Here is a 14,479-nt window from a genome sequence, read left to right as displayed (position 1 = left end):
CCCAAGGCAGGGGGGTGATCTGTCTGAAATGCTGAAATGTAGGGCTAGGTCCAGTAGGCAGTGGCAAACTGAGTGGGGAGGCTGGACGAGAATCTGGAAATGTAAGTACAGGTTTGTAAATCATTTATTTGTAGTTGCCTGATGATAAAGTGGTGGATGTTGATGGGCGAACAAAGGCAGGAGTGTGGGAAGGGAGAGAAAGGGAGCAGAAAGGAGACGGCAGCCAGAGGTAGAATCTTGGACCCTATCAGGGGCCGGGAGGCGGCAGAGGAGATGGCAGGAGTCCCAAGAGCCTCCAGGGAAGGAGCCAGCAGAAAGGTAGGGAGGGAGGAAACCATCTACCACACCGTCAGCATGGCCTCAGGGGACCTTCCTCCCACGCTGCCTGTGATACCTGGTGCACAGCTGTATTGATACACTTACTGACCTGCAGCCTCAAAATCCTTTACTTAATCCTTTACTTATCTACCTCCACTAGACTGCAAACTCCTTGAGGACGGATATTTTTGTTTTCATTAGCACAACCCTGGAATACAGCAGGTGTTCATTAACTATTCAGTGCACGAACAAACAAGCAGGAAAGCATAGCATCACCCAAGCCAAAGAAGAGAAACTTCCAGAAAAGTCTCAGACAACAAAGGCTCAAAGAGAAGGCTGATATAAAAGCAATTTATTTTCTCCAGTCTAATTTCTCATGTGCTGATCACTAGCTCCTGGGCATATCCATTAAAAAAAAAAAAAACTCACATTTAAATATCTGTTATCTGGTTTCAAGCTTCAGATCTTACAGTTCATCTGTCCTCCCACACCACTGAGCAGATGCCTGACTAAACTGATGGGACTCAAGCCATCCCCTAAAGCCTAACAAACTTGCCCTTGTCTATGCCAAAGGGTGAAGGAAGCACATTCCAGAGGATGAGCCGTGCTGGAACACCTGGCCTAGGTGTTCCACGGCAAGGACTCAAGGCGACCAGGAGAGGTCTCTCTCCCTGAACACCAACTCCTGGATTGGCTGCGAGTAAAGGCATGCTTCCCTCTGAGCTGCCATGCCCCCACCCCCATTTTAACCCCCAATTTCTTTTCTCCAAAACAGTCAGAAATGTGTTATTCAGCTGGCTGATGCACTCTGGTTGGACAAATACAAAAGCGTGTGTCCACAAACACAGATGTCTATCACTAAGCTGGTGAGCTTCTCCAGACCTGGCTACGTATCAGAACCCTGTGCCTGGATTCCACCTCCAGATATACTGACAGAGCCCGTCTTGGATGAAGTCTAGGTGATGGTGCTTTTTAAGCTTCTCAGGTGATTCCAGTGTGCAGCCAGGGTTGAGAACCACTGCTACAAAGGCAAATCACTACGACGGGCTCCCAGACACTCAAAAAATAAAAACTGAATGCAGATGGGGTGAGCTGAATAGAGGAGCTGCCTTTCATTTTTCAGACTTGCAGGCATTCAGGATCTTGAAGCGCTCTGTGTTCAGTGCCAAAGCTAAGTGGTGTTTGTATCCTGTGTCTTCTGGCTAATATATTTGTGGCTAATGTGTGGTTAGGAGGCTAAGGACATTTAAGGGGTCATCTCAGAGAATGCAGGAAACTGCCATTCCTGAGAAGTTAGGGCTCTAAGCTTCTTTCTTGCCACAAACTGCGTCAGCCCTTTCAAGTCTGAATGGTGGGGAAGTGTCTATGTGTGCTGGGCCTACTCTTCTAAATGTATTTTATTTTCTTGTACCTTCCTTTTAAAGAGTCCTTACCCCCTTCAGAAATACTCAGTAGATGCTCAAGGTCTCTCTGCAAGGAAGATCCTTGCTACTGAGTCCACAAAGAGATCTCACAGAGGGGAAATGGAGATACTCTGTGTTAATAATATCTGTGTTATTGGCAAAGGCAAGAAAAGACTCTGGTCTCAGGATTTCCAAGCAGGCTGGTACTCAAGAGCCACCCACCAGCCCTTGCCCAGGTTCCTAGTCCCTAGATGGTTCTTTTTTAAAATTTATTTTATTATTTTATTATTTTTTTTTCACCTGCAACTGTCTTTTTGTATAACTCAATGTTCTTGCTCTTAGGAACCTCACACTTCTCCCGCCCTGGGCTATGGATTACAGCACAACAGTAATGACCAAGTCTGCCATCAGATATGCATCGTCCAAATGCCCTTGTTGGCAAGTCATAGGGAAATTTCCCCCTGAAGAAAAAAAAGCAACCCATATGGTATGCTTCCCAACAAATCACACACTGAAAGTGATTTCACTTGTCTGAGTTTTTAATTAATATTGATTCCTGCTCTCAGGACTGTCTCTCAAATATGCCTTTTTGTGGTACTGACTATCTAGAAAGTTACTGGTTCTCTAGCCTGCAGACAAAGTCTTACTGGCAGCTGCAGGCTTGGAAAGCCACGTGATGTGTCACCCAAAGCCCAAACTCTCACACAGGGCACAGATAGAAAATAACAGAGTCCATCAGGGTGGAGCTCCAGGTGACACTGACGTGGGATAAAGGTCATATGAGGGTTAAGTCCCAAATGGAAATAACCTCTCCTCCACTCCTGAGCCCCAACACACAACACACAAGTTCCACCTGTACTTTTTCTAGTTCCTTTTGTGCAGATCTCAAAGCATTTAATCAAAGGGCCATTCCTACCGCACCATAAGCGGCGATCCAAATGGCTGTTCCCACAGAGCCAGGGCCTGGCTCCACTGCTCCTTTGTTGGCCAAGTAGACTTCAGCAGTATATCCATACAAAGGGTGGTAAGTGTCAAAGGACCCTGATGCCATATTTTCGCGTGATGTTCTTCTGTACAACTAATACCAACCTTCAAAAGCAAATCACAAATACCTACCTGCCAGGTATGCTGCCTCCTCGAAGACTGTCCAGCACTCAACCCCATGCAGATGCTAGCTGCTTCTAAGTTCTATTTTATTCCTGGCATAAGGAATCAATGTAAACAACACTTTGTAGTCACTAACTCAGGGAATAAAACTCCAACAGATGTTTCTGTTTTGTGGAATGCTAGGAAGATGTTCATGGAAGATTTCTGTTTTAGTTTCTGTATCAAGAAAAAAAAGGGGGGGTCTAGCTGGCTGTAACCCCAGCACACATTTGGAGTCTTGGGAACAAGGAGTTTTTCCTAATTCTAAAATAGAAACACTTATAGCATTGAAAAAACTGGTAAGTCAGTACTCTCAACACAAGACCAAAGAGCTTAAAAGGTGACAAGTGAACACTAGAAAGTCAATGAATAGTAATGACAATGTCACCCATCTCCTTGGACTAACAGAAGATTTATGTTATAAATGATCACACAAAACTAAAACATTTTACTTCATTTTCTATCATGGAGTCTAACTTCTAAGGGAGCAGAAAACACAAGGCCCTGAGCCTGTTTTTGTCTTCATGAGAAGGCCTTTGCCAAAGGAAAGAAAGGAATGGGAGAGTGAAGGAGAACTTGCATTTCCAAATGCCTTCCTTACCAAGACAATTATGACCATCATGAGCCAACATGAAGCCATCAAAGCAAGTGCAACGATAATTGCCTGGAATATTCAAACAGTCATGGACACAGCCTCCATTGAGCTCATTTCCACATTCATCGATGTCTGAGGAATAAAACAGAAGTTAACCAGACAGATGCTATTTCTTTGATGTGAAGACATAAGCACTTACCTTTTAACCAGCCATTCCACTTCTAGGAATCTACCTGAAAAGACATTTCTAACAACAGGAAAACAAGTATGCACAAGGTTATTCACTGCATGTTTTTTCTAATTACAAAATACTGGAAGCAACCTAAGTGCCCATATATAGAAGAATAGTTTAATAAATTATGGTACCTCTACTCCATGGACTACTATGCAGCTGTTAAAAAAGAGAGAGAGAGAGAATGAGGAAGATCTTTATGAACTGATTTGGAGTAATTTCTAGGATATACTATTAAATGAAAAAAATCAAAATTAAAAGAGTATTTAAATTTTTTATCTTCATGTAAGAAAAAAGAAGATGCAAAAACACAAAATTTCAGGACACTTTTTTGCAGAACTTGACAAGCTTATTGTAAAATTTATATGGAAATTCAAGATGCAGAAGAGCAAAAATAATTATGAAATAGGAGAACAAATTTGGGGTACTTTAACTTATTATAAACCTACAGATATTAAGACAGCATGGTACAGTCATAAAGACAGATGTATAGATCAATGGAACAGAATTGAGAGTCCAGAAATAAAGCCTTCTACTTATGGTCACTGATTTTAAAGAAAAGTGCTAAGGTACTCCATTGGGAGAACTGCTTGTCTTTTCAACAAATGGCACTAGGATAATTGGATATCTGTATTTGAAAAGATGACTTTAGACCCTTATATTATGTACAAAAATCAACTCAAAATGAATCAGAGATCCAAATATAAGTATTAACAATATAGTTTTCAGAAAAAATATGTGAGAAAAATCTTTAAGATATTGGGATGGCTGGGCATGATCTTTGGGTGCACTTTGGGAGCCTGAGGCAAGTGGCTCAATTGAGCCCAGGAGTTGCTGGCCTGGACAACATAGTGAGACCCCATCTACACAAAAAGTAAACAAAATTGGCCAGGTGTAGTGGTACATGCCTGTAGTCCCAGCTACTTCGGAGGGTGAGGCAGGAGGATTGCTTGAGCCCAGGGCATTGAGACTGCAGTGAGCCAAGATCGCACCACTGCAATCCAGCCTGGGTNGTCTCACTCTGTCGCCAGGTTGGAGTGCAGTGGTGTGATCTCAGCTCACTGAAACGTCTGCCTCCCAGGTTCAAGGGATTCTCCTGCCTCAGCCTCCCAAGTAGCTGGGACTACAGCTGCATGCCACCATGCCCAGCTAATTTTTGTATTTTTAGTAGAGATGGAGTTTCACCATGTTGGCCAGGATGGTCTTGATCTTGCGATCTGCCCACCTCAGCCTCCCAAAGTGCTGGGATTACAGGCATGAGCCACTGTGCCCAACTATTCTGGGGGTTTTAAATCAGAACTCACTGAAAATAATTGTATTGATTTTTTTCAATTATTATGCATATTTTATTTATTTATTGAGTCTTTATTTCCAAAAGCCTAAAATGACAACAAAAACATACGAAAGCTGCTGCTCTTTTCATACAAGGTAAAGCTTTAAATATAAATTACCATTTTTCAGATATGTTTTAAAAAGCATTTTCAGTTGCTTATTTTAAGTGTATTTGCTTTGGGTTTTCTCCCAGCTTTATTAAGATATAATTAATTGACAAATAAAAATTGTATAAATTCCAATTGCACATTGTGAAATGATTACCACAGTCAAATTAGTTAACACATCCATCATCACGCTTAGTTACCATTTTGTGCATGTATGTGTGTATGTATGTGTATATGTATGTGTGCAGTGAGAACACTTAAAATCTACTCTCTTGATAAATCTCAAGTAAACAATACAGTATTAACTATGGTTATCATGCTGTATACTAGAACACATTCATCTCATAAGTGACGGTTTTCATCCTTTAACCATCTCCCCATTTCCACCAGCCTCCTGCTCCTTGCAACCACTGTTCTACTCTACACTTTTATAAATTTTACTTTTTTTTTTTTTTAAGATTCCACATATGTGAGTTCATACAATATTTGTCTTTCTGTGCCTAATCTCTTTAACTTAGCACAATATCCTCCAGATTCATCCATTTTGTCACAAATGGTAGAATTTCCTCCTCTACTTATGGTTGAATAATATTTATCGGTATCTGTGTGTATCACATTTTCTTTATCCATTCATCCATCAGTGGACATTTAGGTTGATTCCACATCTTGGCTATTGTGAATAATGTTTTAATGAACATGGGAGTTCAGATATATCTCTTCAACATACTGATTTTATTTCTTTTGGGTATATACTCCTAAGTAGAATTATTGGATTGCATAGTAGTTCTATTTTTAAATTTTTGAGGACCCTCTATACTATTTTCATATTAGCTGTGCCAGTTTACATTTCTATCAACAGTATGCAAAGGTTCCCTTTCCTCTACATCCTTAACAACATTAATCTCTTCTCTGTTTGATAATAGCCATCCTAATAGATGTGAGCTAATAGTTTGGTATTGATTTGCATTTTTCTGATGATTAGTGATGTTTGGCTTTTCATATACCTGTTGGCTATTGTATGTTTTCTTTGAAAAAATATCTATTCAGGCCCTTTGCCTATTTTTTATTCAGGTTATTATTATTATTGCTATTAAGTTATATGTCAGTTGTTCATTTTAACCCTTACTGATAGGGCATTTAAAAAATCACTGTAATGAGTGGTTAAAAAAAAGTTTTCCAGATAAATGCTATATCAATATCCCTTCCACACATATTCTTCATTCTAGTTGAGGTTAACCAGATTTAAAAAGTGAAGGGAAAGGAGTTTCAGATGGAGAAAAAGGGAATATCGAACTTCAATATCTGTAAGGTGTCTGATATAATTGGACCACTTAGAATTTGAGGGTATCTAAAACCTGAACAAGTAGAGAGAAGCAAAATCATGAAATGTCTTGCAGGCCATGTTAAAAAAATTTGAACATTTTCTTCAGGTAAACTGTTGGAGGGTTTTAGAGATGGGTGTGATAATCGTGAGTTTCAGAAAGATCATTCTGGCAGCAGTGTGGTAAATGGATTGATGACAGGGTCAGCTGAGAGGCCATTTCAGCAATGCCAGTGAAAGTTGAGGTCATGGTAGAGGGCATAGAGAGCAGTGGGTGGATCGCAGAGAAATTTAGAAGGTAGAACCAAAGAGACTTGGTGATTTAGTGGATGTTTGTGCATGGAAAAGGTTTAGTCAATGGAGCATGAGAGAAAGGAGCTGTGAATGACTTCCAGGAAAAGCTGGACAAATGGTTGCATCATAATGAAAACTCTACCTAGAAGCATTAAGAATAAGTATTAGCCAATGATGAGCAGGTACTATCTGTGTCAGAAAATAACAAACATAAATTAGTGTTTGCAAATGAATTTATATATAGTGATGCCATAATCATAATTTCATCAAATAATTATATGTGCTATGCTTTATAATTTATCAGAGCTATAATTAACATTATCTCAATTGATCCTGTGATATTTTCCAATGTAACAAATTAGAAAATCAAATTACAGGTTAGATACGTCCTTAAAGTCTCTTAGCTAGAAACTAGAGTAGCAGTCCTAGAACTCTTAACATTCTAACATCAAGGTTCTATTTGGTGGAATTCTCACAATTACCATCAATGATCAGTTTATTCAAAGTTTCCTTGTGCTAGAGACTGTGATCAGCACATTTGCATCATTTAATCCTTACAATCATCCTAATGAAATTTGCATTATTATCACTATTTTACAAATGAAGAAACTGAGATTCAGAGATTTTAAGTATGTCTTAAAATTTTTTTTTTTTTTTTGAGACAGAGTCTTGCTCCATCACTAGGTACCAGGCTGGAGTGGTGCAGTGGCACGATCTCGGCTCACTGCAACCTCTGCCTCCTGGGTTCAAGCAATTCTCCTGCCTCAGCCTCCCAAGTAGCTGGAACTACAGGCTTGTGCCACCACGCCCAGCTAAGTTTTGTATTTTTAGTAGAGACAGGGTTTCACCATGTTGGCCAGGATGGTCTTGATCTCTTGACTTCGTGATCCTCCTGCCTCGGCCTCCCAAAGTGCTGGGATTACAGGCATGAGCCACTGCACTTGACCTACAGTCTTAAGTATTAAGGACGCATAGATATTAAATGGAAAACCTGATATTTGATTTCCAAAATCTAATGCCACAAACAGTATATACAACTCATGCCAACCTACTCCAAACACCATCTATTAAGTATACTGTGGTCATAGTTCCTTGCCAAATGGTATAAAGTGAATGATATGTTTACTGAATTCATTGTTTGGCTGTTAATTTGGGTTTTTGGTACATGTTAAGTGCAGGCCTTCATATAATCAATCATACTGAAAATGTGGTAATTAATTCCAATTAAGGCCACATATCTTATTTTGCTTTGATCTAAAAACTTGAATTATTATAAACATTCTCTGCATCTGTAACATGTAAATAACCATAAGATAATTGTACCAGTCAGGATAAGCCAGGTTATGTTATTATAACCAACAATCTCCAAATCTCAATGACTTCAAATAATAAAAGTTTCTTTTTCACTCATACCACATATTCATTACAGGTCAGTAGGCAGTTCTGCTGTATATTGTTCTGACTCAGTGAGTAGCTTCCCACATCAGGAGTGTTGTTGGTAACCACAGCCGAGGAGAGGGAGAACTGGAGGATCATACATCAATCCTTAAGCTTTAGGTACACGTGACATGTGTTACATCCACTCACACTTTATTTGCCAAAATATGTCACATTGTGTTTCCTGATTTTGAAGAGCAGAGAAATACAACCCTACCATGTGCTAGGACAGAGGAGAACTAGAAATATATCTACTCTAGAAATTTATAGCAATCCCAGATGTTAATCGATTTCATAATGCAGGCATTTCCAAGGTCAAATAAGTTGTGGAAACATTGAATTAAACAAAGTTAAGGAAATTTCCTAACTCTATGTCTTCTCTGGGCTCTACTTTATTAGTAGGCATTATCAATCTCAAAGAAAGATGCTGCTATCAGGGGATTCTTTTTAAAAAAAAAATCAAACACCATTGGCAAAGACTCATGTTCAACAGAAAACACTTTAAGAAACAGTACCACAAGACACTTATTTATTAGAACTTGTTTGTGGAAGGATGAAAGGTAAGAGGAAGGCAAAGAAAGGATGAAGGAAGGTAGGAAAGAAAAAAATACTATAGCAGTGCAGATTAATGGATGGTTTTGGGAACATTTATACAGGAAAGTCATCCATAGTAGCTATTCCCAATTAAAAATAACATTTTCTGATCCCTTGTTCATGACATTGTTAATTTATTATTTATTGAACTATATATTATGCTAGGTGCTGCACTTGTGTTAACTCATTCCACTTCACAATAACATTATAAAACACAGATTATTATCTCCTCATAGATGGAGAAATTAAAACTCAGAGTGGACAATTACATATCGTGTCTTCCATGTTGAAATCCTAACCTCCAGGTGATGAAATTAGGAGATGGGGTCTCTGGGAGGTGAATAGCTCATGAGGGCAGGACTCTCATGAATCGGACTGATGATCTTAGAGACCCCAGAGAGCCAACTTGCCCCATCTTCTGTGTAAGGACTCAAAGAGAAGTCCCAGAATCCAGACTATGCTGTCACCTTCATCTTGGACTTCCCAGCCTCCAGAACTGTGAGACATTTCTGTTGTTATAAGCTACCCAGTCTCTGGTATTTTTTTAGAGCTACCTGAATGAAACCTGAAATAAGACACATAATAATTGCTACACAGATAGTAAACTGAGTTACAGACCAGATGAGGAAGAAAAGTCACGTCCATCTTCAAATGGAAAAGATTGCTCCTGTGAGAGTTGTAAACAAGAAACTATGGTTGGTCAAAAGATGGAAAGATTCCTTTTCAGTCGGTTATCATTTCGTGAACCTTGAAGTATGTGAAAAGAGTGATGTTTGGGGACCTGTGTGAAAAGCATTAAATGTCATATTGTTTGGATTGTCTTCTGGAGGGAATGGTGAGCCACTGAAGGTTTGTGAGGTGGGAGTAACATAATCAGACAATTACAGCAAGACGGATAATTTCAAGTGCAGAGATGACTTTTAGCAATTCAATCCAACCTTCTCAACATATAAATGGGGAAACTAAAGCCCCTAAATTTCAGGCTTCACATCTAGGGCTTTTATTATTGTCAGGAGTTTTTTCATCTGGGTAGCTGACTTGGCTAACTTGCCTCCATTAGGTCACAGAATGACCTCAAGTATTGCCAGCTTTTCATCCCAAATTAAATGAGCCCTAGTGAGGTATTAAGAACTGGCAGCAGAGGGGACTACTTTGCACCCAGGGGGAACAAGTCGTGGTGATAGCAGGATCATGCTAGAGTCCATCTGACATCCAAGGTAGGGATCATCCCTTGGCTGAATGTCCCTGGGGTTGTGCAGAAGCCCAATCCATAGCCACTGACCATAGGCTTACTGTAGTGTTGTGTTAAACCTGGCATTGTCAATATAGATAGTATACATCTCCAAAGAAGACAAGAAGTTTGGTAACACATGGCTCAATAGTTGATGTTGTGGGTGTTCCAAGCACGGTAATACACATGTCCCTCTGGAGTTGATAAAAGACACTGACTTTGACCCATCCAAAGATGGAGTAACTTTGATGAGAGAACCATTGCTGCTGCTTTGATCCCTTTCGTAGCCAATGACCTCCTTACCTCCCAGTTGAACAAGCCAGAAATCAAGGTATCATATTTGACAGCTTTCCCTCCATTGCCCTTGATATTCAATCAGTACCAAGCCCTTCTTTGTTTTGAATACCCATGTGCCCTATCCTCTCTGCCGTGGCCTTAGTTTAGGCCACCATCATATCTAAATTATTGAAACAGCCTTTCTCTGTTTCTCCTGCCTCAAGTCTTGCCTTTCTTAAACCATTCTTCTCACTATAGCCAAAGAAAGGGAGAAAGCAAGACTCTTGGAAATAATTTTCATTTTTTAGAGCAAAAAATGCTTTTAATTAGAGAATAGATTTTTGTTTTATTTTCCAGCTTCCCTACAGAAGAACAGTGATTTCACAAGAAGTACACACGATATGATCATGGCCACATACTTTAGCGATTTCAGGAATCACAGACAAGGATTCCACAGAATCGACTAAACAATTATTTGTTCAACTTGCTGAAAACTGAGTCAACAGAGTCAACAGTTCTTTAAGATCTCAAACTCCAGCATTCTCAGTTTAGGTAAGACCTTTGCAAGAACTAGTGCTTTCAGAGGTTTTACGAAAAAAGAAATTGTAGTATTTAGCTCTTTGGGATATGGACTCAGCTTTCTATTTTCTTAAATATGTGTGTTGAGAAAAGCGTACCTAGGTCATAAGTGAAGGATAACAAGATTCTAGTTAGATAAAATCTTCTGAAGTTATCTTTTCTACTCTTCTATTCTGGTGGTGAGAGGAGAAGCAGCTAGTAATTATTAGCTGTTTATTGAACCAAGCAGGGCACACATTATTGTGTTAGCTCCATGAGGTAGTTAAATCATCAGTACTATTTTACAAAGAAGGATGCTTTAAAAACTTGCTTAAAAGTCTAGATCTGGTAAGTAGCAGCCAGGTAACGGCAACAGTCAGGATTCAAACCCAGGACATGAGAACTTGCCTACTTAAGTGCGATATCCCATTGTTCTGACATTTATGTTGCTTTCAATATTCACAAAACCCTTGTGAGATGTGGCTTCCCATTCTAGAGATACGGTTTATTGAGGTTCAAAGAGTTTTTCTTTCTTTTTTTTTTTTTTGACAGGGTTTCACCATAACCCAGGCTGGAGTACAGTGGCACTGTCGTGGTTTACCGTAACCTTGAACTCCTGGGCTCAAGTGTGCCACTGTGCCTGAGTAATTTTTTTTTTGTTCCATTTATTTATTTTATTGCATTTTAGGTTTTGGCATATCAATTCTTATAATGACATAAGACAAATGAAGTGAGCAGTACTCATCAAAAGTGTCAACATCAGGAAAGACTGAGGAACTGTCACAGATTGGAGAAGACAAGGGACACAACAGCTAAATCTAATGTGGGACTTTAATTGGATTCTGGAACAGAAAAAGGGTGGTAGGGAAAAATGGTGAAATTTGAATAAAGTTTATACTTCAGTTAATAGTATTGTGCCAATGTTGATTTCCTGGTTTTGATAACTGTACTATGGTTATGTAAGTTGCTAATATTAGGGTAAAATGAGTGAAGGACATATATATACACATATGAACTTGGTACTGTTTTTGCAACTTTTCTGAAATCTAAAATTATTTCTAAATAAGTTTTTTAAAAAGAAAAATATAGCACTTTGTACAAAGACCAACTTTAGATTCATCCCTGTTAAACCTGATTCAATTTCTTTGTTTTTTTGTTTGTTTGTTTTTAAGACAGAGTGTCTTGCTCTGTCACCCAGGCTGGAATGCAGTGGTGTAATCATGGCTCACCACAGCCTCCACCTCCTGGGCTCAAGTTATCCTCCCACCTCAGCCTCTGGAGTAGCTGGGACCACAGGCACGCACCAGTACACCCAGCTAACTTTTTTGACTTTTAGTAGAGACAAATGTTGCCCAGGCTGGTCTCAAACTCCTGAACTCAACGTTCCTCCTCCTCCTCCTCCTTCCTCAGCCACCCAAAGCGCTAGGATTACATGCATGAACCAATTCAATTCCACAAACTGAGAAGTATGATCATATAATAAATATTAATCACTGAGACCCTCCCCCAGAGTCTAGGAAACAAGCAAAGATCATTTAGAATAAAGATTATCTAAAGCAACGTCTGAATCACATTATTTTTAAACACACTTATTCAGGGCTCACACATTTCTTCAATATTTTGGCAGAAGAAAACTTCATGGAGGATAAAATTCTAGTCATGCTGAGTAAACCTGGTCCCCATCCCTGAACTTAAATATAAGTAGCGAAGCTGGCAATAATCACAACCCAAATGATACCATAGGTTGGTCCCAAGAGGCTTAAAAATTAATAGGCCAGGCCGGGCATGGTGGCTTAACCTGTAATCCCAGCACTTTGGGAGGCCAAGGAGGCAGAATACGAGGTCAGGAGATCGAGACCATCCTGGCTAATGTGGTGAAACCCCGTTCTACTAAAAATACAAAANTAGAGACGGGGTTTCACCATGTTGACCAGGATGGTCTTGATCTCTTGACCTCGTGATCCACCCGCCTCGGCCTCCCAAAGTGCTGGGATTACAGGCTTGAGCCACCGCGCCCGGCCAATAGCCTAATTTTAAAACTGGCAAAATATTTGAATAGACATTTCAGCTAAGATGATATGCAAAATGGCCAATAAGCACATGGAAAAAATGTTCAATGCCATTAGTTATTAGGGAAATGCAAATTAAAACCACAATGTGATACCATTTCACATTCACTAGAATGGTAATAATTAAAAAGACAACAATAATAAATGTTGACAAGGATGTGGAGAAATGGGAACACATACATTGTTGACAGGACATTGACAGGAATGTAAAATGACATAGCCACTTTAGAAAACAGTTTGGCAGTATCTTTTCTTTTCTTTCTGTAAATGTGCAGTTGGATATAATTAAAACAATCATGCTGTTGTGAAGCCACCATTCATCTCCCTAACTCTTTTTATTTGTAAAACGGAAACCCTATGCCCATTCAACAACTCCTCATTTCCTCTTCCCTGTCTTTCCTCGGGCCCTGGCAACCACCATTCTACTTTCTGACTTTATGATTTTGACTACTCTACGTATCTCATACATGTAGAATCAAACAGTATTTGTCTTTTTGTGACTAGGATAATGTTCTCAAAGTTCCACCATGTTGTAGCATGTGACAGGATTTCCTTTTTTAAGGCTAATATTTCATTGTATCATGCCTGTAATCTCAGCCACTTGGGAAGCTGAGATGAGAGGATTGCTTGAGCCCAGGAGTTTGAGACTAGCCTGAACAACACAGCAAGAGCCCGTCTCAAAAAAAAACAAAACCAAAAATATGATCTGGTACATACCACATTTTGCTTATCCATTCATCTGTCGATGGACACTTGGCTTGCTTCTACCTTCTGGCTAGTGTGAATATAGATGTAATAAAGTAAATATGCATGAGTACACAGTGGTGTAAATTAATAAATAAGTGGGGAAGAGGGAGAGATCTTCCTTACAGAAGAATTTCAATTAATGGATGTTGAAGGAATTAGGGAAATGCAAAATCACCAGGAGACGCACATCACAGTAATAATTATTACAGGCAAGATCCACAGTCAGATGCTAACATGAGTGGATGAAGATTGGAGGAGAAACAGGATATTGGCCCCAAAGTATGTGCCTTAAGAAATGTATCTATTGTGAAGGGCAAAAAAATAGTAATTTGGCAGCAGAGAAATGCAGTAAACACCATCTTGCTCAGGAGATCAAGGTTAACATCACCAGGAATGGGACGTGTTGACATCGCGTGCCCACGATGTGCTACACTGAAAAGGACACAACAACACCTCTGTAGCAGCCTTGCCAAAAATTTATAACCTCAATTTGATCATGAAAAAAAACACAAGACATTCTCTTATCATATCAATTACTGTTTTTTGAGACAGTGTCTCACTTTGTCGCCCAGGCTAGAGTGCAGTGGTGCCATCATAGCTCACTGCAGCCTCAAACTCCTGGGCTCAAGTGATCCTCCTGCCTCAGCCTCCTGAGTAGCAGGGACTACAGGCACACACCACCACACCAGCTAATTTTTTCTTTGTTTTTAGAGGCAGCCATGTCGCTATGTTGCCCAGGCTTGTCTCACACTCCTGGCCTCATGTAAGCCTCCCTCCTGGGCCTCTCAAAGTGTTAGGATTACAAGCATAAGCCACTGT

At 39.7% G+C, this 14,479-nt stretch overlaps 1 protein-coding gene across 4 annotated transcripts in view; it reads right to left on the bottom strand.

Annotated features, from left to right (window-relative positions):
* Window positions 1–14,479, bottom strand: part of SCUBE2 (signal peptide, CUB domain and EGF like domain containing 2) — an 83,801-nt gene that overhangs the window by 62,108 nt on the left and 7,214 nt on the right. For all 4 annotated transcript variants that reach the window (XM_017500312.2, XM_017500314.2, XM_017500316.2 and 1 more), the window contains exon 3: window positions 3,469–3,594. In XM_017500312.2, coding sequence (XP_017355801.1) covers window positions 3,469–3,594 — 126 coding nt within the window. The remainder of the gene's footprint in view (window positions 1–3,468; window positions 3,595–14,479) is intronic.

Source organism: Cebus imitator, unplaced genomic scaffold (genome assembly GCF_001604975.1).
Source record: "Cebus imitator isolate Cc_AM_T3 unplaced genomic scaffold, Cebus_imitator-1.0 Scaffold265, whole genome shotgun sequence".
NCBI classification, from domain to species: Eukaryota; Metazoa; Chordata; class Mammalia; order Primates; family Cebidae; genus Cebus; species Cebus imitator.
The sequence above is the reverse complement of the archived record's forward strand: the minus strand, read 5'-3'. Positions and strand labels throughout refer to the sequence as shown.